The sequence below is a fragment of the Chaetomium tenue genome (assembly GCF_020726465.1).
Source record: "Chaetomium tenue strain MPI-SDFR-AT-0079 chromosome Unknown F5144scaffold_2, whole genome shotgun sequence".
NCBI classification, from domain to species: Eukaryota; Fungi; Ascomycota; class Sordariomycetes; order Sordariales; family Chaetomiaceae; genus Chaetomium; species Chaetomium tenue.
The window spans coordinates 689,565-716,991 of NW_027117330.1; the positions used below are offsets into that span (position 1 = coordinate 689,565).

The 27,427-nt window shown below is 56.3% G+C and overlaps 11 protein-coding genes across 11 annotated transcripts; 5 read left to right on the forward strand and 6 right to left on the reverse strand.

The window, feature by feature from the left end:
- Nucleotides 1-36: 36 nt before the first annotated feature.
- F5144DRAFT_639999 (uncharacterized protein) lies at nt 37-1,276 on the reverse strand (the record flags this gene model as incomplete). The annotated part of the gene is made up of 3 exons (XM_066792732.1): nt 37-894; nt 954-1,168; nt 1,245-1,276. 3 exons carry the CDS (start codon nt 1,274-1,276, stop codon nt 290-292), a joined length of 852 nt encoding a protein of 283 aa, XP_066645899.1. The 3' UTR covers nt 37-289.
- A 334-nt stretch (nt 1,277-1,610) lies between these two features.
- Nucleotides 1,611-3,368, reverse strand: F5144DRAFT_91196 (alpha carbonic anhydrase). Its single transcript, XM_066793553.1, has 3 exons — nt 2,871-3,368; nt 2,520-2,811; nt 1,611-2,458 (listed from the first exon to the last, which is right to left on the reverse strand). Exons 1-3 carry the CDS (start codon nt 3,009-3,011, stop codon nt 1,926-1,928), a joined length of 966 nt encoding a protein of 321 aa, XP_066645900.1. The 5' UTR covers nt 3,012-3,368; the 3' UTR covers nt 1,611-1,925.
- Nucleotides 3,369-5,346: 1,978 nt separating this feature from the next.
- F5144DRAFT_618152 (uncharacterized protein) lies at nt 5,347-9,265 on the reverse strand (the record flags this gene model as incomplete). Its single annotated transcript, XM_066791909.1, has 8 exons — nt 5,347-5,803; nt 5,854-5,979; nt 6,178-6,503; nt 6,852-6,928; nt 6,975-7,118; nt 7,178-7,308; nt 7,373-7,508; nt 7,569-9,265. The coding sequence occupies 8 exons, from the start codon at nt 9,263-9,265 to the stop codon at nt 5,462-5,464; spliced, it is 2,979 nt and encodes a 992-aa protein (XP_066645901.1). The 3' UTR covers nt 5,347-5,461.
- Nucleotides 9,266-9,847: 582 nt separating this feature from the next.
- F5144DRAFT_560058 (uncharacterized protein) lies at nt 9,848-11,172 on the forward strand. Its single transcript, XM_066788192.1, has 2 exons — nt 9,848-10,183; nt 10,293-11,172. Exons 1-2 carry the CDS (start codon nt 10,063-10,065, stop codon nt 10,802-10,804), a joined length of 633 nt encoding a protein of 210 aa, XP_066645902.1. The 5' UTR covers nt 9,848-10,062; the 3' UTR covers nt 10,805-11,172.
- Nucleotides 11,173-11,580: 408 nt separating this feature from the next.
- On the forward strand, nt 11,581-15,185 carry F5144DRAFT_589840 (uncharacterized protein; the record flags this gene model as incomplete). Its single annotated transcript, XM_066790093.1, has 6 exons — nt 11,581-11,750; nt 11,789-11,863; nt 12,061-12,796; nt 12,887-13,480; nt 13,673-15,005; nt 15,142-15,185. 6 exons carry the CDS (start codon nt 11,581-11,583, stop codon nt 15,183-15,185), a joined length of 2,952 nt encoding a protein of 983 aa, XP_066645903.1.
- Nucleotides 15,186-15,814: 629 nt separating this feature from the next.
- On the forward strand, nt 15,815-17,440 carry F5144DRAFT_91219 (uncharacterized protein). The gene is made up of 3 exons (XM_066793554.1): nt 15,815-16,388; nt 16,440-16,790; nt 16,888-17,440. Exons 1-3 carry the CDS (start codon nt 16,076-16,078, stop codon nt 17,427-17,429), a joined length of 1,206 nt encoding a protein of 401 aa, XP_066645904.1. The 5' UTR covers nt 15,815-16,075; the 3' UTR covers nt 17,430-17,440.
- Nucleotides 17,441-17,535: 95 nt separating this feature from the next.
- F5144DRAFT_560061 (uncharacterized protein) lies at nt 17,536-20,013 on the reverse strand. The gene has a single exon (XM_066788193.1). The coding sequence runs from the start codon at nt 19,986-19,988 to the stop codon at nt 17,784-17,786; it is 2,205 nt and encodes a 734-aa protein (XP_066645905.1). The 5' UTR covers nt 19,989-20,013; the 3' UTR covers nt 17,536-17,783.
- A 57-nt stretch (nt 20,014-20,070) lies between these two features.
- On the forward strand, nt 20,071-22,056 carry F5144DRAFT_560063 (uncharacterized protein). The gene is made up of 2 exons (XM_066788194.1): nt 20,071-20,905; nt 21,138-22,056. The coding sequence occupies exons 1-2, from the start codon at nt 20,277-20,279 to the stop codon at nt 21,592-21,594; spliced, it is 1,086 nt and encodes a 361-aa protein (XP_066645906.1). The 5' UTR covers nt 20,071-20,276; the 3' UTR covers nt 21,595-22,056.
- Nucleotides 22,057-22,146: 90 nt separating this feature from the next.
- Nucleotides 22,147-22,584, reverse strand: F5144DRAFT_91279 (uncharacterized protein). Its single transcript, XM_066793555.1, has one exon. It carries the CDS (start codon nt 22,453-22,455, stop codon nt 22,219-22,221), a length of 237 nt encoding a protein of 78 aa, XP_066645907.1. The 5' UTR covers nt 22,456-22,584; the 3' UTR covers nt 22,147-22,218.
- Nucleotides 22,585-22,714: 130 nt separating this feature from the next.
- F5144DRAFT_640014 (uncharacterized protein) lies at nt 22,715-24,151 on the forward strand (the record flags this gene model as incomplete). The annotated part of the gene is made up of 1 exon (XM_066792733.1): nt 22,715-24,151. One exon carries the CDS (start codon nt 22,715-22,717, stop codon nt 24,059-24,061), a length of 1,347 nt encoding a protein of 448 aa, XP_066645908.1. The 3' UTR covers nt 24,062-24,151.
- A 311-nt stretch (nt 24,152-24,462) lies between these two features.
- On the reverse strand, nt 24,463-27,142 carry F5144DRAFT_484348 (uncharacterized protein; the record flags this gene model as incomplete). Its single annotated transcript, XM_066785434.1, has 2 exons — nt 24,463-26,103; nt 26,153-27,142. The coding sequence occupies 2 exons, from the start codon at nt 27,140-27,142 to the stop codon at nt 24,463-24,465; spliced, it is 2,631 nt and encodes an 876-aa protein (XP_066645909.1).
- Between the last annotated feature and the right edge of the window lie 285 nt (nt 27,143-27,427).

Genomic DNA, 27,427 nt, shown 5'->3' on the forward strand with positions numbered 1-27,427 from the left:
AGGATGGTCTAAATCTACATTTTCGCACCCGAACGCCACAAGAAGAACACCCACCCCCTCCGTACACGACAGTGTAGTATTAAAACAACGTCACCGCGTTCTTTGGCAGCAACACCGTCTGTCTACAGCAGCCAAGCCGTCACTGCTCTCAAAACACACCCAGACATTCCCCTTTCCACCTCCAGTTCCCAAACAACAACCAGCATAGGCCAGCCAAGCGCGCCACGTCCCGAGCAGTCCGCGATTATACGAGGGACTCGGCAATATCCCCCGCAACAAAGCGACATCGTTACGCCGGCCGACGGGGAGGGGGGCAGATGATCGGGAGCGAACACGTGTTCCTGACGTCACCACGCTGCTCGTCTTCTCCAACTACATCGTCGCTTTCGTCCTCGCCATCGTAATCATAGACCAGCGGTGGGGGGGTATCGAGCCCCGCTTCTCCGCCGTCGGGCGAAACGGGCGCGGTCCTTGGTGTCTCGCCGCTTCTCTCGGCGGGCATTTTCCAATCCCTGGGACCGAAGAAGAATTCGGTACCCATCGCGCTTGGCAGGACGCCCTGGCCCTCGGTGTTGCCCTTGGCCGTCATCTGTTCCTTTTCAGCCCTCTGGAGCTTCAACCGCGCGATGTCGGCAGCGTCGTCCTCGCGGAGGTCGATGACTCGCAGCGGAGCAGGCCCGTTCGTCTTGGCGTTTGTCTTGCTTCGAGTTTTTTTGGACTTTTTCGAGGATTTCGTCTTTGCTGTGCCGCTGGTGGTGATGTCGCTCTCAGGGGGGGCAGAAAGTATTGTCATCTTGAACCTTCGGGAGGCATCTCCGTCCGCAGACGGCTCCTCTGGCGACGCGGAGCAGCCTTGACCCATGCAGTCGGTGCAGAGAGTGCGGGAAAGGTGGTCTGTCGGGATCTGTTAGCCGGTTCATGTGTCTTATTCTGGGGAAGGAGTATATCCGTACGATCATATTCGGTCCCTAGGTCGCCGTTGGGGCAGGCGGGGGGGTTGATATGGAAGCTGGCCGCAAAATTGGGCGACTGGACGTAGTCATCACACCAGATGTATGCGCCTGTGAAGACCAAACGGGCGATGATGTGGCCTTTACTTTCGTACCTGAAAGCATCCCGTGTGTAAGGACCGGGGGTGCCTCTGACGCATGCGTGTGGTATATAGGGACTATAGCGAAGTTAGTCGTTTCTCTCCGAAGGGGGCACGCTTATCGTGCCCAATGCGACAGGATCAAAGTACGTACCACCAGAGTGCGATGAAATTCTGGACACACATGTCGACTTCTTTCTCTTGCGTGATGGAGTCCGATGGCTGCTCCGGTAAGAATAAAGAATAGCTGTGCACCGGAAAGAGGGGGGCGGTGGGCGGCTATGGGGTAATAGACGGTCGAGTGGAATAGAAGGTTGATGGTCGGTATTCTGTCGGTTCATAACAGTTGTTCCTTGAATAGGGGGGTAGTAAGTCTGCTTCGAGAGCTGTGAGTCAAGCATGGCGCTGCATCACACAGAACAACCAGAGGTAGCGAGCAGTTTGTGACGACTGGTGCGGAACTGAAATGAATATTATTGTGTGCTATTTATTATTCAGCGATAGCTGTTCACAACATGACCTCTGAATCATGGGATCAGATGAGGTTGTCGTCAGCGAGGTGGCAAACTGTAGAACACCGTCGGAAGTGTGGAACCAACCACCGTCATAGAAACAAAAAGAAATGCAAGTGGGCTGATTCAATACTTTGGTATTTTGACGGTATTGTGATAAACTTCAGACAAGCTAGTTTCCTGACAAGGATCTGATGTCATAGACACCATCACCAAGCAACCAAACACACCAAACTCCCAACATGTATCCAACCAATCTATTTCCAAAACACCATGCCCTACCCACTCACCCATACCATCCTCAATCTTCCCATCCAGCGACTTCACTCCGCCGGCTTCGCAGCCACCACACCACCCCCAGCCATCGCCACCACCGCCGCCGTCGCCGACCCCAGCGCCGACATCATCAGCAAGTTCGGCTCACCGGGGGTATTCTGCGGATAGCGCGAGTTAAACCCAATAACATCCCGGGCCTTGGTAAACGACGCGGGCGTGATGCCCAAACGGGCGGTGGACACATGCCAGCTGACGCCCTCGCTGCAGGGCGGGGTGGTGAGGGAGCCGGCGTAGATCTGGAAGGCGTTGGCCTTGAGCACGTCGACGACCTCGGACATGACGAGCGGCGGCGTGGTGACCTTGGTGCCGGGGACGGCGATCTGGTCGACCACCGAGAAGATGGTCTCGAGGAGGGTGGTGGCGGCGACGGCGCCGCCGGCGGGAGGGGTTGCTTGGCGGCCGAAGATGCGTGAGCGCTTGGCGGCGGGTGCGGGAGCCGCGCCGGCGTCGGCGATGTTGATGTAGGTGCCGATGACGGCGATTTCTTGGGCGGCGGACTGGAAGACCATGTGCATCTCCACTGGAAAGGGGTTAGTACCGACTCGCAAGGCGGCTGCCAGGGGTGAGGATGGATAACGTACTGGCTTGGCTTGTTCCGTTGTCGAGGTGCTCGCTGGGCAAGTGGAAATGGAATTGTTGGAGCTCGAAGGTCTTGCCGGCGACCGCCAGTGAGCCACCTTGGGTGATCACCTCAACTGTGGTGCCCAGGTTCTCGAACTCGGCGCCATCAGGCATGTCGTTGATCGTCAGCTGGACGTCGGACCCCTGAAGGAGGCTGAACACGCCCTCTACCATGTCGATGGGGGACTGGTTGGTGCCAGTGGCGCACACGCCGTTGGCCGGAGACTCGAGTGCCGCCCAGTTGAGTGGTCCCTGACGTCTCTGTTAGTCGGAAGTTTCCGTCGTGAGAAGCCAGGGGGGGAATTCCATACAATAGCCCCGGTATATCCAAACTTGGCAACTTCAACGGTCCCGCCCTCGGCGCGCGGCCGGAGGAATGTTCCGTGGGCGCATGATGCGAAGACCCGCGTCGCCGATGCCGCCAGGAGAAAAGCTCTGAGTGTCAAACCCATGTTGGAAGAATAGAAACCAAAAAAGGCGGAGATCCGAAAAGGGAATATGGTGCAGGGGATTACTCAAGAGTCAAAACAATAAAATGAGGTATAACAGAAACGAAGAGGGTCCCAGACCTTCAACCGAGCCAAGAAAAGACGAGAAAAGAAGAAAACCGTACGACCCATGAATCCATTAGCTAACGAGCCGAGCGGGAGGAGGCTGATCTTTGTATGCGCCGTGAGCACGACCAGCCCGGTGGTGTCGACAGGCCACTAGGGTGACCCCGTGTTTGGGGCCCGGGGAGGGCCACAACCTCGCACTCATCCCGACTGGCAGTTTTTCGCCTTCATTCCGGGGAAAAGTCTGCTGCCGTCGTAATTGCCGCCGCTATTACAAGGGGTACGGAGTCTCCTCCTCACTTTTTCCTACCAAGAGGGGCTAGAACTCGTCATTATCAGACCACATCTTCGGTCACGTCCTCCAGCCAAGAAAGGGGTGGATGAGTTGCGACAGCCAAGCCTTATGTGGTGCAGCAGCGAGAAGCTTGGCCAGCTTGGCGGTGCGTGGGCGGCCAGGCCTGTGGCCAAGTCTGGAGAGGGCCGGCGTTGAGAGACAGGCCAAGAGATGCGGCTCTCTTAAATCTGCCTGGGCATCGTTTGCGAAGCGGAACAAGCTTTTTGGATGGTATGGTTGTCACAATAAAGTCTCCGAGTTGAGATGGCTGTGAAGACGTCATTCATTGCCTCTGAAAAAGTGAACTAACTGTATTTACAGAGCGGGATTCGTCTCCAGCGACGTCTGACGGTTACCCACTTGCTTATCTCTAGGGGTAGGCCCTGCGCCTTCGGGAGGGAGCATCCCCGGAAAGAGGGTCAGGCGAGTTGTTGCGACAGATAACCCCAAGCACAGGAGGGCTCGAGGGTGAGCGATCCATGCACTTTTGGCTATGGATGGGTTCGAAACGAACTGCCCAATTGGGGCGATAACTGCGACATGGGAGAAAATAACCTACCTGGTCGACAGAGCCTAGCGCCTCTGTCCCGCTGAAACCGTTGAAACCATGCTCGGAATGTTTTTTTGGTTGCAATGGCCTGCTCAGGCGAGAAAAAACCGGGGGTGACTGACCAGTTGAGAAAGTGCGGGAGCGTCTGATTTGTCGCATGAAAGGAAGTCGCAGCCGAGGAACATCCCGGAGAGATGGAAAGAAGAAGCGGGCGCATTCCGCTTAAGTTGAGACGAAATGATCTACCAATCAAAGCCACTGGAAATGCACCCCCATCTCTCGGTCAGAAGCTCGCCAACCAAACGGCCAGACCTTCCAGACCCCTTTTTTGTTTCAACCCATCCCAGAATAAGCTGCGACGAAGTGCAAAGTGGGCAGTCAATAACTTTCCTTATGGGGGTGGCTGATGATTGAGCCCGGCCCGTCTTGGCCCCGAATCCCAGACACTGTTCGTATGGACTGCGCACGCAAGCGATTGGTTTTCTCGGGCTTCTTATCTAGATCTGATCCATTTCATTCTTGTCACGTCATTCTTGGATTAAGTGATGGTCGCCAACTCGACTCATTGCCGACATTTTCGGCATTGGCCAGCCCGCGAAGTTTTGGGTTTAAAAATATCTAGGTAATCAGGCTTCATTACTTGCTTAATGAATGTTAGTTATTTTAGGTCCTTTTCCCGAACCCTCCTCTAGACGGCCGAGCTGGATCGCTGTGTGATGGCCCTTGGCAAGCCGGTTTTGGCAGAGGAGCACGAGGGAGTGCCACGTCCCAGAGAACAAAAAAGACCGGACCTCTGGTGATCACCGCTTACACCCGACGAGGTTGATGCAGGTGTCATTGGGCGTCTCAGGCTCTAGGCTTACGAGGTTGCCCCGTCCCAAGTTCATCTTGCCTTCAAAACGAAGTATATTTACACATGACCCAAGTTACACAGCAAGTAAGGGGCGAAGCATAACAACAACAGTAACAGCAACAGAAACATCACCTCGGGAATCTAGTCCGCGAAAACACCCACTTTCGTAACATCCCTCCCAAGTTCCCACCGCCCACCCGCCACCAACTTGGGATACAGGTGCCGTGGTCGGGACTGCCGATTTTCGATTGCTCCGCTCCCTCTTCTCCCTATTTTTGGCTGTGCACTCCAGCAAACCGTCTCAGCTGGGAAAGGAAGGAAGCAGAGCATAAATATCTGTTACATTAGCTACACACGCACTTCCTATCTCCAATCCCACCAGGCACAGGTGAAGTAGGTAATGTTATATATTCAAGGCACCTCTTAACCCACATAAAGAACCCCCATCCCCCAAAGTCCAGCGTCTCTCAACCTCCACTCCCCTATCACTTCCCCCTAACAGCAACCCCCCCCAATAACCGCCCCATCAGCACCCCACAAACCCCGCACACCCATGATCACAACACCACGGCGGGCACGGCGTAAACGCATTCCCATTCCCCCCACACTGCTCAAAGCACGTATACCCCGCCAACTCCTCCACCGGAATCTGCCCGCACAGCTCCGGGTACGGATGCGTCGGCGTCGTCGGCGTCGGCTCCGGATCCGCTTGCGTCTGGGTCGGCGTGACCGGCCCCGGGAAGCTTGGAATCACGGACGCCCACGGCGGGAAGTAGGCGCACTCCGTGACGGGGAGGGGGAAGACGGGCGGTGGGGGCGGGGGCCCGCCGGTTGTTGGGGGGGGCGGGATGGGGCGGAGGGGCAGGGGCGGGGGGAAGAGGAGGGGGGGTGCGGGTGGCGGGGGGAAGGTGAAGAGCGGGGGGATGATGATGGGGTAGAGGAGGGGGGGGGTGCTGCCGGGGGTGAGGGTTATGGGGGGGAGGAGGAAGGGGAGGATGGGGACGAAGCCGGCGGGGAGGATGATGGCGGTGGGGGTGGGCCCGGCGGGGAGGATGACGGGGCTGAATTGGAAGGGGGTGGTGGGGGTGAAGCCGATGGGGAGGGTTATGTCGGCGGTGATTGGCACGTCCTTGGGGTAGGTTGTGCCGGCGATGGTGACGTCGAAGAGGGGCACTTGGCCGCGGTGGATGGTGACGGGGGCGTCGAGGGGTTGGTTGCGCGGCAGGATGATGGCGGGTATGCGCAAGTCGGGTAGGTTGGTGCCTGCGGGGATGACGAGGGGGTAGGGAATGGGGATGCCGGCGGGAACGGTGCGCTGCGGGATAACGAGGGGGGCCGCGGGTGAGTAGCCCGGCGGGAGGACGACCGAGTTCGGGATTTGCACGTTGGGGAGGATGACAACCGGGTTGGCGAGATCGCCACCAATTCCGCAGCACGTGGCCGTGATCCGCTGCCAGAGGTTGCACTCCTCGTCGCAGGAGTTCGGGCCCGGAGGGTTGTTGTTTCGACCACTTGGCGGGTAGTTGGCGATGCCAGCGGCGCAGTCGGCATCGATGGTAAAGGTTGCCCCTGGCGCGGGGACTGTGCAACCCGGGATGCTCTCAATGGTGGCACTCGAGGGCGAGGTGCCGTAGCCGCCGTTGCCCGACGAGCCTGTATTCAGAGATCCGTCGAGATCCACGGCCAGGTCGAGTGCCCAGTCGACGGTGCCGCCAAACTTATTGGCCCCGTAGATGCTAGTTCGCTGGTTCTTGGTTCTCTGGGTCATGTAGGCGACCCAGGTGCCCTGGAAGATGGCGATGTCCGAGTCGCTAGCGAGGTCGTCGTGGTAGGCGACTGCGCCCCGGACGATCAGGTCGTTAATCTCGGCATCGGCGAGGTAGCCCGGGGTATTTGTGCAGGACCCCGCGAGGGCTCCGGAGTCCCGGCCGGTGTAGGTGCACATGGGACCGCGGCAGTTGGGGTCCGTCATGCCAAAGGACCGTCCGTAGCTAGACACACCAACAACGACCTTGTTCGAAGGGACGCCGGCCTTGGTGATCATGGCGAGGGCATAGTTGGTCTCGGTAAGATTCACGCTGGGGGGTAAGCATAGATCGAAGGAGAAATAGGGGCGCAACTTACTGGGAGCGAAGACAGTCGCCCCCTGGGCAGCCTTCGGTGGCGAACTGGTTCCCCCAATCCCATTGTCCGCGTAGATCGTAGGTCATGAACACAATGTAGTCCAGCAGCGGGGCCATATCTGCGATTGGAAAGCCTTTGAGGTACCTGTCCAGTCGCGACGTGTCAAAGAGGGGAGAACTGATCGACGGGTTGGTTGGACTCACCAGTACGAAGCCGGAGCAGCAATAGACAGACTTTTTCCCGGCGGCAAGATGGCCCTGACCATATGGAGAAACTCTAGATAGTTGGCGCCGTCATTGGGGCCTCCAGGGGGGATGCCCGGGATATCAGGGGCCTGAATCGTCAGGGGTCAGCGACGGTAGGGTGGAAAACACGGGCACGCAGGGTATGGTTCTTACCCCCGGATACTCCCAGTCAAAGTCCAGCCCGTCAAGGTTGTGTGTTTGCATGAATGAAACCACGTTTTGCGCAAATGTCTGTCGGTTCGCGGACGTGACACCGTCACGGAAGATTGGGAATGTGTCCGCCTCAGTCCTGGTTTGTGTGAGACCCCTGAGTGTTCAACCTCTCTGGCTTCAAAGTTAAGGGACTTACGAGAAGGACCAACCACCAAATGACAGAATCTTCTTGAACCCCGTCGTGGCCTTGAAGTCGTTGAACTGGACCTGAGTGTCCGACACATCGACATGGTAGTCGTTGGTGATTCCACCAAAAGCGTAGTGAATATGGCTATAACCACTGGGGATCTGGGCGGCGGTCATCCCCAAACACCCGCGCGTGGCCGCCCAGGACTCCCAGTAGCCGACCTTGAGAAACTGGGCCGGATGGTTGTCGTTGTTGGCAAAGTTTGTGCCGCAGTTGGAGATGCAGCTCGCCGTCCCCGGAGGTGAAGTCCCAGGGGCACCCGTCTCGGACTGATAGATGGTGCAGAAGGACGGCGTGATGCCGCACTGGCCCCATATGTTGCAGCACGAGTTGAGCGGGCAGGGGTTGAGATTAGCCAACTCCGAGAAGTCGCTCGGTGGCTGCGTCCCCAGGACCTGGGGCCCGCAGATGGCGTTGGACACGGCGGCCGGCATCGGGGGACTGCCCGTGCTGAGACAGATAGCCTGCCCGACCTGCATAAACTGGCAGCCGTTCCAGCCCCAGGTTTGTGTGTTGAAGTTCTCAATGTCGTCTGCCGTAATAAAGTGGTCGCTCGCAATCAGGGCGCACCACTCGCCCGCCTGGACTGTGTATGTTGCACAGGTTCCGTCAGGGTTTGGCTGCGGTCTGAAGTCTGGGAGATTGCCTGGCGAACAGCAGACGTGCTGGCCAATCTGAAGGGTCGAGCACAAAGCTGGTAAGGGGTTGTAGGACTCAAAGGTCGCACCTGAGATGCCGCACCTAGCCGCCAGTGAGCCACAGCCATCGCCCGAGACGACCTGGGTCGTCGAGCAAGTATTCCGGGACTGCTTGTCAGCTAACGTGGTGTTGAAGTGCCGAGACGGTGGGGCTGGAGATGCCGTGATCCGCCGCCCAACCTGGATCTCGCCTGATTCGCGGATGATGTCCAGCCCATCAACGCAGGTGCCGTTGTTCCATTGACGAAGCGTGCTCTGGACGAGGCCGACATCGCCCTCCGTGTTGACAATGAGACCGAGCGTCTCGGCACGGCCAGCGTCAGGGCAGGCCTGGGCGAGAAACGTGGTCCCCAAGCCCCCCTCGGCGATGTCTTTGTTTGTCTGGTCAACAACAGATTGGAAGCTCAGAGGTGTGTCAAGCCCTGACCCAATATACACGCCAACAACAGTGGCAGCAGAGGGAGATGCGCTAAAGAGGACTCTGGTGCCACAGTCCCCGGGATTGAGGAGCTTGCTATCCAGGTCGACGAGCAAGGGCTTGAGAGACTCGGTGGATAAGGGGCCGTTGTCGGCAGCTACCACACCGCTCCGACCGATCTGCAGCGGAAATCTGACCGTGCTTGAGTTGCCGCAGTCCGAGTCCGCAGACCGGGTGGTAGCTACGCTAGGCCCCCCCTCACCAGTGGTGACGCAGGCGCGGATCAAGGTCGAGACCTTGGTGTTGCTGAGGTTGTTGGCCAAAGACAGGTCAAAGAGTACAGCCTTGTCGCAGCTCTTCAGTTGATCGACATGTTGGAGGACAGTCCAGTTAGCTGGGTTGGATCCCACGTTCTGGCAGAGGTCCGGGCAGAGGCTCAACTGAGAGTAGAAGGTTGCAGCCAAGGTGAAGGCTGGCTGAAGAAGCAGAAGTCTGGCGACATTGGCCAGAACAGCAGGACGTGTCTTCATGCCAGCAACTGGAATGGGAGACAGCCGAGAGAGTGAGAGACGGCGGCTTGACGGGCAATGTCGGGGAGAGGGCTGAGGGCACCAGTTGGAGGACTACTGGACCCAGTGCGTTACTGCAGTTCTTATACTCAAATACTAAGGATAATTAACTGTCCCGCTTCAGACTCCATGTTCGCCTCCTCGACCCTCTCAACCTTCACAACAACCATCCTAACCTATGTCACCCTCCTCCTCAGTCGCCTTCCTAAACTGCGACCGAGTTCTTGGTTAAAGCGCTGCCTGGAGTTCTTACTAAGGTACACTTGGCATGTCCATCAATATTGCCTCTCTGCGTCAATATTACCTCTCGGCTTTGACGCAAAGCACTTGCCAAGCCCGCCCCCTTATCATGTGCACCCCCTCTACACCCTCCCTTGGGTAGGTGTTCAACCTGCACGTCTTAAATAGGTATCATCTCGCGGGTGATATATGACCATTACCGCCGAAGATATTACAGCCGAAGATACTGAACGCTGAGTAAGTTCTCCTCCTAGTGCTAAAACTCTCCCATGGTTTAGTTTAGGCAGCCGTGGGGGAATAACATGACACGCGAGACTTTAATTATTTGATTCGTAAGAAGAAAGTCACTGATGCCGTATTATTATATCTAGAACGTTGGGCCTCACTTCTTGCTACAGTCTTCCACCGAGGGCCTCGACATCAACCACAGTCCCAAATAGCCACTCCGTGCCGCGACCTACCTACCTACTTGCACCCTCTGACTTTGTGCCTAGTTCGACGACCTCAGAGGCGCTACTATGGGGTCCTTTCGTTTGCTTACACTGGCCCTTTGCTTCGGTCTCTTGCGCATCGTCTCTGGCGCTCCCGAATTTGTTGACTTAACAGTCCACGAGGTTGCGGGCTGCCTGCTACGCTTTCGTATGTACCCCCGCGCCAATGTGCTCTTCCCCGTGACTTGGTATTTATTACGTACTTTACTTTCACCTGCAGAACTTCCCCCGGCTAACCGTACAACTCCACCTCATAGAGACCCCGCAGGCCGGGCGAACCACGCTTGAATCACGCGTGACGCAGACAACCTGGACCCAGACCCCCGACGACGTGGCGAGGACCATTGAGGACTTCAGCAACATCGAGGGCCGCAACGTGCCCCTCTGGCTGAGCGGCAGCACCGCCTTCCTCTACGCCGGCTTCATCACCTCGAGCTGCATTAACATGACGCCTCAGACCGGCCTCAACCGGCCGGACACAGCCATCTCCATCATCCTCCCGTCAGGCGTCGCCAAGCTGCAGAAGATCGGGCCGAACCCCGAGATGGTCTCGCCGGGTAACGCGGCGAGGACGGTTGGTATCCAGGGAATCAATGGGCAGCTCGACGCTGATGATTTTGCCTACGCGACAGGGGCGGCTGTGGAGTACGCGATTCGACAATGGCAAACCGAGGTAAACAGATGGCGGAGCCCCTTGACCGAGATAGGGTTTCTGGCAACCACTGGGATGACTGGGCAGACAGTGGTGATCCGCGTACCCATTATATGAGATATCAGGACTAGGTAGCTACGCTCCACTAGATACAGCCAAGTCCTTTGCACCTCCAGTCTCTTTTTGGGTATTCAGTTGGCTAGGACTTTGAATACACTGGCTGGTAGTCAACGTGGTAGTCAACGTGGTCGTAGTGATCGTCGTCGTCGGTGTGGGAGGGTGGTCGGTGCGGGAAGGGCTAGGGGTTATTGTCGGGCGGTGTTCAATGTTGTTGCTGCACAGCCCCTGGGCCTCGTTGGGTACCTGCAAAGCTTCCAAGTTGCCATGCGTGTATAAGTAACTACTGTAACAAAAGCAAGGTGCTGGCAGGACTCTTCGATCCATACAAGTCCCATAATCTACAACACTGGAATCAGGTTCACGGCTTTTAACCCTGTAGCTCAGGAATCAACCAACAAGGGCCCATCAACAAATCCCTCTTAACTCTCAACATCACGTGGAAAAGTGGCTGTGCTGTTGTTCCGGCTGTGGTGTCAAGGCGTCTAACCGAGCATTAGGGGAAGTTCCGGCCGGCTGAATCCAAAATTCGCGGCCCTCTTGCAGACCATTCTAACCTATCAGACGTGAAGTGGTGTCAGGCATGGCCGCCGTGGTGGCCGCCGTTTGGCCAGCGTCAGTTTGCTTATTATGCCCTGCTGCTGCAAGCTTTCCCCGCCATCGGGCCGTTTCCATCTCTGCAACCTCACGTAACTTACCCCCTTTACATGTACCCTGAGCCAACTTCGCCGCGACTGCAGGGCCATATCCCGGCTAGAGTTTGAATTGCCATCACGATGGAACCCGTCAGCGCGCTCGCTTTGGCGTGCAACATTCTGGACTTGATCGAACGGGGGTACAAATGCGCGGCCACTATTAAGGAGGTCCACGATTCGGAAACCGGCCTCCTGAAGAAGCACGAAATGCTTGTCGGAGAGATCGGCACACTCTCCGACATTGCCGGCGCGTTGGAAAAGACCCAGCAGGAAATCGGCAAATCGCCAGTCGACGCACGGATGAGGGAAGTCGCGAAGAAATGCTTGTCCATTTGTGCCGCCATCCAGGCCCTCGTCAACGAATGTAAACCGGAAAAAGAGAGATCTCTCCTCTCTGCCGCCCAAGCCTTCGTTCGCATCCGTTTGCGAAAGTCAGACATAGAGACGCTGCAGTCGGAGCTTGAGAGTGCCCAGAAGATGATGGACTCATTGGTCATGACTAAGACGCTGTATGTTGCCCCCCTACGTAGGCTCACAAGCTTCTGACGAACCTGAATCCAGGAGAGACATAGCTAGACTCAGCGAACAGCTAGGTGGCGTGCATCAGAAAATCGAGAAGCATGCGCGCCAATCGAGCTCCCAGGTATTGTTTATTTCCGAGAAGCTCCGCGTGCTGTCCAGCAGCCTCGATGGGGCAGCTCAGTCCGGTCCGGTCCTTGAACAGCTCCGGGAAGTCCTCGGTGCCGCCACCGAGGCCGCTGAGGCCTTCAAGGTCATCCAGGTTCTAGACAATCTCCACTTTCCAACGATGAAGGAGAGGTTTGCCAATGTTAGCGGGACTGCCCCGGATACATTTGACTGGATCTTTGATGAAGACTCGGAAACCTTTCTCGATAGGCAACCGGGCTCAAAGATTGCTTTCCGGGACTGGCTGAGATCAGGCACCGGGATATTCCACGTTGAGGGGAAACCCGGGTCGGGCAAATCGACACTTATGAAACATATATGCGAGCACGACGAGACTCGGCAGATCCTCCGCGAATGGGCCGGAGAGAAAAGGCTCATAACATGGCAATTCTTCTTCTGGAGGCCAGGGACGCCCGAGCAGAAATCCCTCCGCGGTCTTATCCGTGGCCTGCTCTGGGGAATAATTCGGCAAGAACCTCAGCTCGCGAAGTTACTCTTTCCTAGGCTGTGGCTGCCGACCAAGCTCCCGGAGTCTGGCCGCTCGCAGTTCATCGACTTGTCCGACAAAGATATCGATGAGGCACTTGGTCTCTTGGGAAAGGACCGGGAGGTGTTGGACGAATATCACTTCTGCTTCTTCATCGACGGTCTTGACGAGTTCGAAGAAAGCAAGGGAGTTACGCAGTACCAACTCGCACAGTATCTCCAGCAATGGGCGTCAAGCCCGTGCCGGAACATCAAACTTTGCGTCTCAAGCCGCCAACTTCCTGTCTTTTCCAACGCGTTTTCGCCCGCCCAAAAGCTCACCATTCATTTCTTCACCGGCGACGATATTAAGGCGCTCGTCAAGCAGAGGTTGGAGGGAAATGGTGCATTTCAAGAGCTAGCCAAGTCCGAGAAACATCGATGCGTTGCGATGGTTCGCCAAATTATTGAGAGCGCCGAAGGAGTTTTTCTCTGGGTTTGCGTATTGCTTAACCAGCTCGAGGATTCGTTAGGCAATGGAGACTCGATCACCATGCTGGAAAGCATCGTTAAATCTGCACCCACCGAGTTAGACGACTTCTTCAGCTATATACTCACCTCCATTCCACTGCGCTACCGCCGCCAAGCATTCATCCTTCTTGCACTAGCCATGCGGTTAGATGGCTTTCTGCTATCGGAAGAAACGAGAGACTCCGACGCCGGGGCTTTGAAGGGCGAATATGAAAACGACTGCTGGAGGTTGAGCTTGCTCTCGTGTTCCTACCTTCTGGAGGGTTTGGATGACAACAATAAGACTCTCGAAAAGGTCGTGAGAAAGGTCCCTATGTCTCTTCCCAGAAACACCGCCGACTATCGGACTCGGGTTGAACGTGGCAGCCGGGGGGTGGCTGCTCGGTGTAAAGGACTCCTTGAGAAGCGGCAGGGGAGGGTTGAATTTATCCATCGTTCTGTCCCTGAGTTCCTCCAGATATTCCTCGCTAAGACGTTTCCAACTCCTGAGCTGAATGACGAGATCGCTTCTTCCACACTCGCCTGGATGATGCTCATTGATCTCAGTTACCGGGAGGACAAGGAGCTGGCGGGACACGCCAAAAAAGATTCTGGGCCCAGCTCCGATTCAGACGCGGAGGACGACCTGTCCGCACCTACTGTCTTGATCAACCAAAGTCTCCGCTCTGGAGACGTTCATGAGTGCATCATGTTGTTGTTATTCCAGATTCGACAAACTCATGTCACCAACTTTGAGTCGATTATGCCGCTCTTGCAGCAGATCGAACAGGAACTCTTACATCACCAATTTGGGATCAGGACGTTCAATGAAGTCCCCAAAGATCAACGCCACTACCACCGTATCGTCAGTTTGTATTCCATTGCCTCCATTGTGGGGTTCATTGAAATCATTCGCTGGGACCATGAGAGCAAATCCCTCTCTCTTACAAGGGGCCAAGACTGGGTGATTGAAAGTCTTCTTGGAACGGTAGTTTTCCTGCTCCCGCGTTATCGCTGGAACGCAAGGTACCGCAGGGGTTTCGGGCCCTCCCATACGGCCATACTAGAGTATTTCCTCCGGGCTGGTGTCTCCGTCGCTACGGAAGTTGAAGTCGCCCCTTGGGACCCAGGCTGGATAGAATCGGCGAAGGCAAATTCCCATAGGGCAACCCTGCGAGATCTGCTGGTTGTTTCTCTCCTGACCGACACTCGCCACGAAGAATCGGAAAGGCGAATTCATCTTTGGCTGGATCCCTTCCCGCCTGTTTTTGGGGAGATGCTAGCAGTTTTCATGAGGTATGGTGCGACCTTGTCGATAACTATGTCACTAAGCGATCTATGCTTGCTGAAGGACGACGAAGGCGTTGAGGGGTTGGAATTTGATCCCGATCGTGACATTAAGCTGCTGCCATCTGATTCGGGGAACAAGAATGAGAACGACGATAGTGATGATGGGGGCGACGACAACACTTGGTCTATGGCCAGCCGGTCAAAATACCAACTTCTAAAGGGGATTGACCTTATAAGAGACGAAGACCGGAGCAAGATCATCACGGTTGGTGGTGTTATGGGCTCTTCCGCTGGGCATCTGCGGTCATTTTGGGAATTACTAATTTCCTCTGGTGGTTCAATCACACTCAGAGACTTTTTGTGTTTCATAAAATCCCCAGGTTTGGACATCCCATTGGTTCCATTTGGAGATGATCAGCTCGATGGTGGCCTCCTGGCGGGTCATTCCAGTTCTTCACCCGAGGAAAGTCTGGACAAAGCAGAAGCATCCGACAATGAGGATTTGGGAAACCAGGCTACCGAACAACCAGGCCTTCTCTCCTGGGTAACACTAGGTAAGTAACGTAATACGTGCCCCCCGAAGTGCTTTATTAACACCTAGTAGTTGTGATGCTGGCAGCAATTCTAGCCTATTTCCTACCAGCATTCCTTTAGTTTGGCCCGTCTCGCTGCTCCAATATTGCGAGACAGAGATGGGCTGCTGTGACAAAGGTAAGACCTCTTCTCACAAATAAGCAAATGGTTCCCTTGTCCCTGTCTAATAGAGACAACTCCTACGAGACCCTGCCCCCGCGGCTGGATTTCGCGATGAGAAATAACGCCGACCTGACGATATGGCAGTGTTTCCACCCCCCGTGCCTAAATTCCGGGGACATGGTTACCTAGGTACCTAGGCTTTTGGTGGAATCCTGGGGGGACTGAGGTCCCCTTTGAGGCCACGCGCCCGCCAAAAAGAGCAGTCCAAACCACGGCACACGTTGTCTGTGTGGAAAGGGCTGCATGGCTGTTACGAGATTCTCTTACATGACGTCTTTGGTCACAAACCCCACGTTGCCGAAACTGATATGCTACGTACGGACTCCTCCCACGGACTCTTTCCATGCATGGCCTGCTTAACCCAACACTCGGCCGGAGTTAATGGCCTTGGCGACTTCACGACGGCGCGCGATTCCCGCTAAGATTGCATCACCCCATCGATATAGAAGCATCAATAGGCTGAAACTGCTCTCTGGCGGATCAACCACAATTCCCTCTGGCATGGCGCCAGCACGATCAAGGCCGAGAGCATATCTTCCGCGATACCGGCCAAGTAAGGATTGGTTCTAAGGCTCGCACGTCACGAAGCAACCATCTTCCATCATCATTCCCCACGGTGATCCAACCATAGAACGCGCGGGATGGGTACCAAGACGGAAATAGCGGGGACCTTGCAGCATCGCGTCACGAAGATGACTGACAAGACGAAAGCGAAAGCGAGCTCTGGGTTTAGACTCCAAATACATATAATAGATGCCGCAATCCTCATCAAGACCTCTAATTCAACTCTCAGAGCCAGCCAACCGTCCGTGACTTAGACTGCCAGCAATCAAGTTTCACCCACACGCACACCACAGCCCATACCAATATGGCCCCATCCGCCGTCGAGTCCGTGCAGCAGACGGTAGACGATATCAAACAGAAAGTTCTCCTTACCCAAGAGAAGCAGGCCACATCGGGCGGCGAAGTGAAGCCTCTCCAAACCACTAGCAGACATGAAGAAGTCCTAGCTGAAAGGCTCGAGGGCCACAAGGAGCCGCTCAAGCTGAGCGGAGCTTTGGATCACTTGGAGCACTTTGACGTGACTCCTGTCATCGGCAGGGAGTACGCCAACGTCGACCTTGTGGAGCTTCTACGGGCTCCTAATTCGGACGAGCTGCTCCGGGATCTAGCCATCACCAGTTTGTAACCCCATTCACACCAGTAAACACATCGGGCTTACGTACCTCCAGTCTCCCAACGCGGCGTCGTCTTCTTCCGCTCCCAGAACAACCTCACGGACGATCTACAAAAGGAGCTGGTTGACCGGCTCGGTAAGCTCTCCGGCAAGCCCGAGACGTCGGGCCTGCACATTCACCCCGTCAGCAACGCAGCCCGCGAGCACGGCGGCAGCGACAACGAGATCAGCGTCATCTCGTCCGAGCAGACCAAGAAGCTCTACGCCGACCGCCTGCAGGGCGCCTTCACCGGCGGCCGGCACCGCCAGAGCGGCAAGAACCAGTGGCACTCCGACATCACCTTTGAGCCCATCCCCAGCGACTACGCCCTACTGCGGCTGACCCAACTGCCCAAGACCGGCGGAGGTACGCCCCCTTAACCAACCCCCCCGCCCCTCCACTTGTTTTCTACTGCCCTTAGTTGCTACCCCAACCACTAACACCCCCCTCCCTCCATCCACAGACACGCTCTGGGCCTCGGGCTACGAGCTCTACGACCGCATCTCCCCGACCCTGCGCCACTTCCTCGACACGCTGACCGCGACCTACGCGCAACCCCTCTTCAACGAAGCCGCGCGCCGCAACAACTTCACGCTCTACTCGGGCGCGCGCGGCGCCCCCGAAAACACGGGCGACACGCTCGACGCGGTGCACCCCGTGGTGCGCACCAACCCCGTGACGGGGTGGCGCTCGGTGTTCGCGGTGGGGCATCATGTGCAAAGGATTCATGGCCTGTCGGAGGAGGAGAGCAAGCATTTTCTGGAGTGGTTTGTGAGGTTGGTGGTGGAAAATCATGATTTGCAGGTGCGGTTGAAGTGGAAGGCGGTGAATGATGTGGCGATTTGGGATAATCGGAGTGTGTACCATGCGGCGACGCCGGATTATATCTTTGAGGAGGGGTTGGGGGAGAGGAAGGGCAGCAGGGCGGTGAGTTTGGGGGAGAGGCCGTATTTTGATCCCGAGAGTACGAGTCGCAGGGAGGCGTTGGGGACGGTGGTCGCTTGATTTAGTCGTTGGTCGGGGGGGGGAGAGGGGGCCTGGTTGAATAGGGGGTTGCCTCTAGGGGCTGGGGACCACGTGGATTTGACGGCCGGGTATCATGGGACGAGGGTTGATTTTATGAGATAGGCCGTGACGGCCACTGAATTGATAGTCATCTACCTAACTGATATAAAGCCCCAGCTTCCATCACAACACCCATACACATACATACATATTGCCCTCCTCTCGGCTTCAATATCAATCAGCCCACCACACCGCCCGTACTCCCATACTACCAGGCCGCCACTATCGGTAAGCGGCGACGTCTTGACACGGCCCCCAGAATCACAGTCAAACGGTGTCGCGTTTTTGCTAACTCTAAGCCCAGGGTTCGAACGGGACGTTGTAGAATGGATCGTACTCCGCACCATCCACTTCAGGTTCCTCGGCTGTGGCAGCAAGTCCGCCATTCCAGGGCCCGAATACTCCCGTGCGGGGATCAACCGGAGGGCCGGGTTGCCTATCGAAAAGCGGTTGGCCATCAGGGTCCACGGGCTTTGTTGTGTTTTGGTGCCCCGTGGCGAGATTCATAGCCGCGGTAGAATCCGTGTCGGTGCCTTCAGGATGCCCCTGCCCGGGCGCCATACTGCCCGCCGAGTTAGCGCCAGAGGTCATTATGTCCGAGTACGATGCCATGGTGAGCCCGGGTGGCGACTCAATTCCACTGTATATGGGGCCCAAGCCCAAAAGTTCAACTGGAATTGGGGATTCGCCCGGTTCTGGAAACGAGAATTCCACCCCAAGAGCGACTGGAAGTCCGGGCACATATGCGTCGGGGCCGTGGGGATCAATGCCAGTAGGGGCGGGCGCAGGCGAGGGTGACGGTGAGCACGAAGCTGTGACATCAGGGGCTGGGTTTACGATCTTCTGCTCGCGGGGCGAAATGTAGACGTCGTCGTAGACAGACTTTAGTATAGTGACTAGCTGAGGATTTGCGGCGGTCATTTGCCACAATTCGTCAAAGACTTCTGCCGCGGCAACAATGTAGGCGGTAGTGGACTGCTCGGCACCCCTGACGATGTGACCATAAAGGTGGCCGGTGATCTGGTCAACAACAGCGGAACCACTGTCTCCCAAGCCCACAGGACTGTCGAGATGAACTGGGTGAAGCCTCTGCAGACGAGGTAGTTTCGCGTTCCGGAAGTATACAACTGTCGGAACCAACACGCCGCGGACCACGCCGCGGGAAGCGGTGGCAACGGCCACTGCTTGTTCTGTTTCGGGTATGCCTAATACCTCCTCAATACAGAGAGTTCTCGGGCTTTTCGCATCGGGCAGAATGATTTTGTTTGGTAAAACGTCTTCCCGTTCCCCGTGGGGGACCCAGATGAGGTCCAATGGAAGCAGCGTGTAGTCGAGGCCAGGATTTGGGCCATTGCGACTATCGTATGTCGAGACAGCCTGGTCCTTCTGGATGTAACCAGCCGAGCTTGGATCGAATGGCGTCTGTCGCCCATGCCCGAACGTTGGCCTTCCATTAGGCTCGTTGCTCGTGGCCGAATCTACCTCATCATCATCTTCACTCATATCGTCGAAATGGCACTCCTCCAAGAGGCTCTGCCCATCCGAGTCGCTGGGCGCTAGAACCGGTTCGTCGTCCAGGACATGAGAGACGGTAAGTTGGTGGTCACGCTCATGAATTCGGATAATTACACCTCCTGTTGCAACCCGAGAGCCGACGTAGAGGCGTCTTCCAACTGGGTAACGTATGGCTTCGGAGATATGATTCGAGTCGTAAGTTTGGCGTTTTTGGGGTGGGGGCTCGTCATCTTCATCTTCTTCATCTTCTTCGTCTCCCCTAGCCCGCTTGCGGCTCCCGTGGACTTGTGTCTGGTGTCCGGCGGACTGTGTTGCGCCGGACATGCCTGCCAGTGCACGAACCAGGCCAGGCTGCTCCAGTGGCAGCGCGCTTGCACCCAAAGCAAACTCTGGGTATTCTTTCGGAATCCGACTCTCGCGGATTGCCTCCTCGGCCTGTGTTCTGACCCGGGGGTTGGAGCAGCAGACCATGATGACTGGCCGCGACTTTTCCTGGCTTTTCCCAATCATGTACAACCGCAAGTAAATGTCGGCGTCGCCAAGCTCGACATTCTTCAATAACTCCTCGATTTCCCCGACGATCTCAGTGTCAAATTTCTGCATGGCCGGTCCGCAAGGCCACCACGCTCGTTTCCTAAGACCGCGGCGGGAGACGTCGATCTCGCGGGAGCACGACAGCTCTGCACTTTTCCATCGTTTCTGGAGGCCCGTGACTTTGCGAAGTTGCGTGCTAGCCGTCAGTCGGAATATGGTGGGTGAACGGGGCAACGACCCGTTGTGAGGAGGGGGCAATGCCCCATTGTGAAGAGGGGGTAATGTCCCGTTATGGGGAGGGGGGATGTGGGCGACATGTTCCGTCGTGAGCGTCATTTCAGCTTGAATATTGATCCATCGGTGCTCTAGGGGTTGGGCGTAGCTGGGCCAAGATGGTCGTTTTGTGTTGGCGCTTGAGATGGAAGAGGGAGGGGAAGACACCCCCTGCATTGTAGGTATGGACCTGCGTGCAGCTCAAAACTCGTTAATTGGTGGCGCAGCATGCAGCCCAAGTTCAGCGCGACAGGACCAACACCAATTAAGCAATTGTATTCGTCAATGGGCGGTTAAGCGTGGTGGCTGGGCAAGTTGGGCGGCTTGCGAGGTGGACTGCCTGGGCGAAAACAATCCGAAAGAGCGCATCTTCGGATCTGATCTGTCTTGAACTAGTTGTTCGTGCATGTACCCATCTTTATTTCATATTTGCTCCCTTGTCAATTTGGCAATCTGACAGGAGTTATGTCGATGGATCCCTTAGCGCTTCTGGACGCCGATGCATTGGACCTCGTCAGCTTGCTCTGGCAACCTTCTTCATCCGGCACCGGTGAACTCTTCAACGGCGACAGAGAGAGCAAGCTCGGCCACGAAGCTTATTGCGACTACTTTCGGCGTCAATGGCACCTCCTTGCTATCTATGGAGACCATCAACATGCGGCATCAAGATCACCCCAGGCCATTGCTCACTTGATGAAGCATATCCGGGACGGGAAACCCCGAGAGGAGATGATGGGCATGCTGAGACTCGCCGGCGCAGAAGAAGAGGCGTGTGAACGATCTCTCAACCTGGCAGTTCGGCTTCTGGTCATGATGCGGTTCGGGCTCGCCAAACACCAAGTAGCACCACGTCGCTTTTTACGATGGGAGCAAGGTCCTCTCCAAACATTCATCCACGGGTTATTCAGTGAGGTTCCAAAGCTCAGTTCCGAGCAAATAAGACTCCCAAAATCCTTCGATGCGTGGTCGATTGCGAACATTGCCGGCATCAAGCTCGCCTTCACCGACAATCTGGCCGATCATCTCCTGCTTGTCGAGGATGACACGAGGCTACTCATTTTCCATCATGCATCTTTTCTCGAGTACCATCGCAGGTGAGAATCATGGCGAGACAATGTCCTACTTTTCGTTTCTTTTATATCCAGTATCCACCCTCTTGCCTCTTGCTCTCACTTCGAATCTTTTTCATCAGAGGATATCACTCGAGTCGGCCCTCTATTTGCCTGTTGCGACCAGCCTCTCTTATTCCATCCTCTCTTAAACGCGTAGTTACCTTAGTCCCACCAACACAAGGAAAATCATCACCTAACCACGATCATACTTCAGCAAAACCTCCGTCTTCCCAGACGACCTAATCAACGAGACCCTACGCACCTTGGCTCTCCTATTCCCACAAGCGGCATTCAGCAACCAACAACGGACGCGCACACCGCGGAGGAAATGGCTACAAGCCCTACGGGTGAAGCACCGCGAAACCCAGCACACCCTCATCGACCCCCGCCTCGCCCTTTGCGGGACGCCCCAAGGTGAAGACCGACAGATTGAGCGCTTCCGCTTCTGGAGGGATCGCTTGGTTATCTTGAAGCAATCATACGACGATGCCACGCCCAAGACTCTGGGGCAGTGGTGGCGTGACAGGCGAAACGGCGTCCAGTGGTACACTTTTTGGGTGGCAATCTTGGTGTTGGCGATTACCACATTCCTGGGCGTGGTGCAGGCTATTGAAGGGGCGTTACAGGTTTATAAGGCGTATTATCCCACTGAGGGGGTACCGAATGTATGAACTATGGCGCTGGGTTTCTAGGCAAGCTGTACGTAATTAGAAGAGGGCATTCGACGGACACAAAGCTGACTCGGCTCGTGGGATCCGGGATCCCCCCGGTAAGCTTTCCGTCACTCCCGGCGCCTTTTCTGAAGTTACGGAACCTGGAATGCGTCGGACGCAAATATCCTGTCCTCGAATGTCACCGGAGCATTCCCCGGGTAAAAACAGGAACTAGGTACCTACCATCATCTAACTGGTCTGACAGCTGGCCCCCCTTGACAGAAATATACCGCACATCCAAATGAGGGAAACAGGAAGACCAACATTGAAAGGAGTAAAAGGGCGAGATTTACAGAGTTGCCTAGCCCCTGTTAGACAGACGTTCATTTCCGTACCTATTATGCAATGCCACGGGCCTGGAACCTCCACACGAAGCCGACAAGCCCATCCCGCCGACATCGCCCCCTCGTTCGCTTCAACTAGATGCATAATCGAATGCTGCTCGGTAGTGCAGCCGAGACGAGGTAACATTTTAAATCAAGAAAATACATTACCTCCCATGTGTTTGCGCGAGGCGAACAATACCCGCAGCGGACTCGCTGTCAACACATATTTACCCCAGGTTTCGTGAAACGTTGCCTTTTAGTTCCAGGAACATGTGCTACTACTTCGCACGATAGCCGTCACCTCGTTTGGCTTTGTACCATTACGCCAACTACCGGCCGAATGCAACCCCAGCCCCCCTGGCGACATACTTGCCATTGCACCTTTCACACTGGTGAAGTGGAATTCGTACATCTCCGGCTCGTTGGCCGGAAATATTTGAAGAAAAGGATCTGCAAAGATGGCAAAGACAATTAGCCATGATGAGCCAAACATTCCCGCTCCAATCGCGGTATGGTAAAGTCCAGGGGTTCCCAATTAAGGCCGTCCCCTTCCTAAAAGGCCTCAACTGATATTAACTCGCGCATATTGGCCTGCCAATGCACGCGCGTTCGTACCTGACGCGATCGTTCGGTCGTAATGTGAGGGTACCCTCCCATCCGGGCCATGAATATAACGGGAGGGGCGGCTCGCCCGTATCTTGTATTCTGGATGGCGTCCTTCGCCGGTTTTCGAAGTCAGTGCATCATCGACAATGCGTTTGCTTACTTCCACCCTCATAACCGTAAGCCTGCTGGGGTTTGGCCTGGCCCAGCTCGAGGTTTCCCCTGACGGCAGCTGTGGCCCTGCAAACGGGTACTCCTGTCTCGGATCTGAGTATGGCAACTGCTGCTCCGAGGGTGGGGAGTGCGGCGCCACGGACGAAGTTTGCGGTACAGGATGCCAGGCGGATTTCGGACTCTGCGGGCAGGGTGTTGGTGGTGATCCTACCGGTCCTCCTGAAAACGAACCGACAACGACAAGGCGGACGGAACTTCCGGGAACCACGACCACGAGGCGGACAGCCCTCCCCACCAGTGATCTCCCCGTGGTGTCTACCATTTACGTCACGTCCACCATCTTGACCACGATCCAGACCACCGCAGTACAGAGCACGTTGATTACGGTCACTTCAACGAGCGTTGATCGGCTGACGACAACCATCCCAAAGACTGAAGTCCTGACAAGCACGGTTGTGCTGAACACGACCTCAACACAGTTCACCACCACAACAGCAACCAGCTATTCCATCATTTTCGCCACGGTTTACAACACCATCAACGTGACTAGCGTCTCAACCGAGTGGGAAACGGCCACCACGACCTTGACACAAACCCTGAACACGACACAATACTTCAACCAAACACTCACCTCCACGTTCACCCAGCCTATCACCCTCACCTCATACGCCAGCGTGGACGTCACCCGAACCATCAACGCCACGTCGACAGAACTCCTGACACAGACGGCCACCATCCCCTTCACCATAACGTCCACCGCCACGCGCACAGTCAACTCGACCGTGCTCACCACCGAGACGGAAACAACCGAGATCCCCGTAACCGTCACAACCATCGACACCGAATTCACCACCCAAACCGACCTGATCACCGCCACCACCACCGCCATCACAACCGCCACCCAAAACATCACCTCCACCGCCGTCCAAACTCAAATCCAAACCCAAACAGTCACCACCACAGCAACCGCCCTCGAAACCGCCACCGTAACCATCACCGAAACAGCAACCCCCACCACCCCACCACTCACCGTCACCGCCACCGCCACCATCACAGAAACAGTCACCCCATCCGAGCCCACCACCCCACCATCCACCGTCACCGTCACAGAGACAGCCACCGAGACAGCCACAGCAACCTTAACGAAGACGCAGACACAAACGCTGACCTTGGAGATACCGCCGCCGGAGCAGACGCTGACTGTGGGGCCGGGGCCGGATCTTACGACGGGTGTTGGGTCGGGAACGGGGACGGGGACGGGGACGGGGGCGGGGACGGGGAGTAGTAGTGCGAGGGTGACTTTGACGGTGGGGGGTGCGTGATGAGGAGGACCTGAAGGGGAAGAGGAAAGGGTAGGGAGTTGGGATTGAGGTTGGAGGGGGGAGGTGGGAAGAGAGAGGCGGGAAGAGAGAGGCGGGAAGAGAGAGGGGAGGGAAGGGGTGAAGGGTGGGAAAATGTATGCAAAGTGAACGATGTTAATACAGTGCTAGCTTTTTAATTTGGTTGGTCGAGATGACGTGGGAAGTGCCGGTGTGTTGGGAGTTGAGGTGCTGGAGAAGGTGTTGTGAGCTACGGAACGACAACTCGATGACGCTCATATTCGATGATATCACTGCCACGGCCATGGGAACTGGAAGCCTAACAAGGGTATCACGCTCTATAACTATCGCTCCCATCTAGCCACAGCGAACCCGTAAAACAACCCACACCATACAATGCACGCTCACAGCTTCCTAAACACCGTACTAAAAATCTCCCTGCTTTTCATCAAGTTCATAACCCTCAACCGCTCATTATCCAAATGCGCCGCATCCGTTGCCTGCCCACAAGGCAGATGCGCCGCCGGCGCGTTGAACTCCTTCTCCAGGTACCGAATCGGCGGAATGGAACCCCCCTCACGGATATACAGCGGCTTCCGGGCCTTAGGCTTGTCCTCCCCATCCGTGGCATTCGCCGGCAGCGCCACAGCGGCACCCTCAGCACCAGAAACACCGCCCCAAGCACGCATGACGGCCTCCTCGAGCGTGCGGAAGATGTAGTTCCCGGGCACGCCGAGCCACGGCTCCGCCTTGTTATCGATGCGGATGGTGAGGGTGTTGTCGCTATCGAAGGTGCTGTACTGGTCGTGGAGGTAGCCACGCAGGGCGGTGATGACGTCCTCGACCTCCTGGCCCGGCACCAGACGCACGCTGACGTTGGCCGTCGCGTGGCTGCTGATCAGGCTGCCGTCGGGGCCCGAAACGTTGTATCGGTGGATGGTCAGGTTGGGCTCGCGCCAGCGCGCCATCAGACTGCGCTTGAGCGCCTCGATCGGCCCATGCGACGGGTTGCGACGGATGAGAATGCCCGCGATGTCGTCGTACCGTTGGTCTTCCTCGTCGGTTAGGGGGAGGATGCCGTCGTAGAAGCCGGGGATTTTGACGTGGTTCTTCGAGTCCTTCAGTTTGCTGAGGAGAAGGGTGAGGTCGGTTAGCGGCTCAGAAAGGAGGTTGCTGCCGTCGACGCCCGAGTGGAGGTCCGGGTGCTTGGAGTCTACGCAGATGGTTGCATGGAGAACGCCGCGGAGGCCGTAAGTAAGACAGGGCACTTCATCGTCGAGCCAGTAGCTGTTGGCCAGGAGCACGTAGTCGATGTGGCCGATCAGGTCTTTGTGCGCCTGGATCGTGTCTTGGAAACCGCGCGAGCCGGACTCTTCTTCGCCTTCAATAACAAAGATGATGTCCGAGTCGAGAACCTTGGCTTGGAGGAGGTCGGAGACCGCATAGATGGCGGCGATGATGGGGCCCTTGTTATCGCTGACGCCGCGGCCGTAGAGGTACCCGTCACGGCCCTCCAACTTGAAGGGATCGGTCTGCCAGTTGTCCCCCTTCATATCCGCCGGGACGACGTCATAGTGGCCGTAGAACAGAATCCGTTTTCGCTTCTCCGATGGCTCTAGTTTACCGCTGAACTTGGCGCAGACGATAGGGTTGTGCAATCCGCCGGTGCTCAGCATCTCTACCTCGGCGCCTAGTCGCTTGAAGAGGGAGCCGAGATAGGTTGCCCCCTTGCGGCAATCCTCGGTGAACTCGGGGCGCGACGAGATGGTTTTGTACGAGACAAACTCGCGGAGGGATGTGATCATCATGTTTTCGGATCCGTCGACTTCCTCTTCCGTCTGTGTCGGCATGCCGTTAACGCGCCAGACGCGGACTGTGTTGTCGTTGGCTCCGGTGATGAACAACTGATCGTTCTGATGGGTTGCAACCGCCGAAGACAAGATCTTGGCGTCGTGGGCTTTCCACCGGTTGAGGCATTGGTACTTCTGGCTGATATTTTGGGACAGGCCGTTCTTGTCCCTGCCATAATGTACTGTGCTGTGTTTCTATTCACGCATTAGTTGACGGCTACCGGATACTGAGGAAAGCGCTTACCGAAGCTGACCCTCCTGTGGCCCCACTCCACAACAGGCCAAAACTCATCCTAAGAGTGTTGACATTCCCATTGTGGGCCTTGATGACCCGCAGCTTCTGCTTCGTATCGAGGTCCCACAGCTCAATGATGCCCTGCAGCTTGCCGGCGTAGAGGAAAGACCCGTCCACGGCCATGGACATGACAGACTCGCTGTCGTCATCGCCTAGGGTCATAAGCTCCTCTATATCTCCCAGAACGCCATCGTCGTGGTCGGGACCCTCGTCGGACAACCTCCACAGCTTGATTGTGCCGTCTCCACCACCCGTCACCAGCACCTCCTCATCCGGGTCACCAAGCACGGTAGGCCCCTTGGCTATCAGCATGCAGAATATCCAACCGTAGTGTGCGTATTGCCGAATCGCACCTGAGTCGATCTCCAGCACCGTTGTCGCCTTCGGTATGAGCGTGTAGTGGTCTTCCATCCGCCGAGGTGTGGACGTCCCTCCGACAGCGCGCGAATCGAAAAAGCGGTGTTGTCGCTTGTCCGGGTGGTTCGCACAGTCGTGTGGCACTTTCCTCGACTGGTCCTTCAAATTGATCCATTGTATGTCCTGCGTCTGTGTCCCGAGATAGAGTGTCTCGCGCTGGGGCGAATAGGCGACGCTGAAGACGTCGCCGACATCATATGTGCTGTAGATCTCGTAAAGTCGAGTAAAGGTCTTGGGGCACCAAACGCCAATGATGGGTTCGCAGGCGCTCGAGAACAGGTATTTGTTGTCTTCGGAGAGGAGCAGACACAGGACGCTTCGTTTGTGGGCTTGGAGGGTCTGGACAAGCTGGTAGGTGCCGAGCGACCAAATGGTGATCTCGCCTTTGGTAGTGCCCGCGAAAATGTATTTATCGGAGACGGCTATGGCGAGAACGGAACCGTCGTGGCGGAGTTCCTGAAGTTGGTCGGGAGCGGTGTCGGGGCAGCCATCGTCGAGCTCGCGGCCCTGCAGGCTCGGCATTGTCGGAGTCGTTTCTGGCGAGAGCGCGACTGTTAGCAACGAATTGAGAGCAACAAGTAGCGTTTTTGTATCCGTCGTGGCCTCGAAGAAGAGGTTGATGTGAGTTGGACCATCCTCATCAGACCGCTGCTGACGCCATTTTTGGGAAGCGTTGCAATGCGGCGTGCCAGCCCAAGCCCCGCGCTGATTCGGAGCCCAGAACACGCCCTTGCAAGGGTTGCCTTCCCCACGTTTCAAGGCTTAGTGCTGGGAAACTCCACTAAAAAGAGGGCTCCGGGCCCGCGA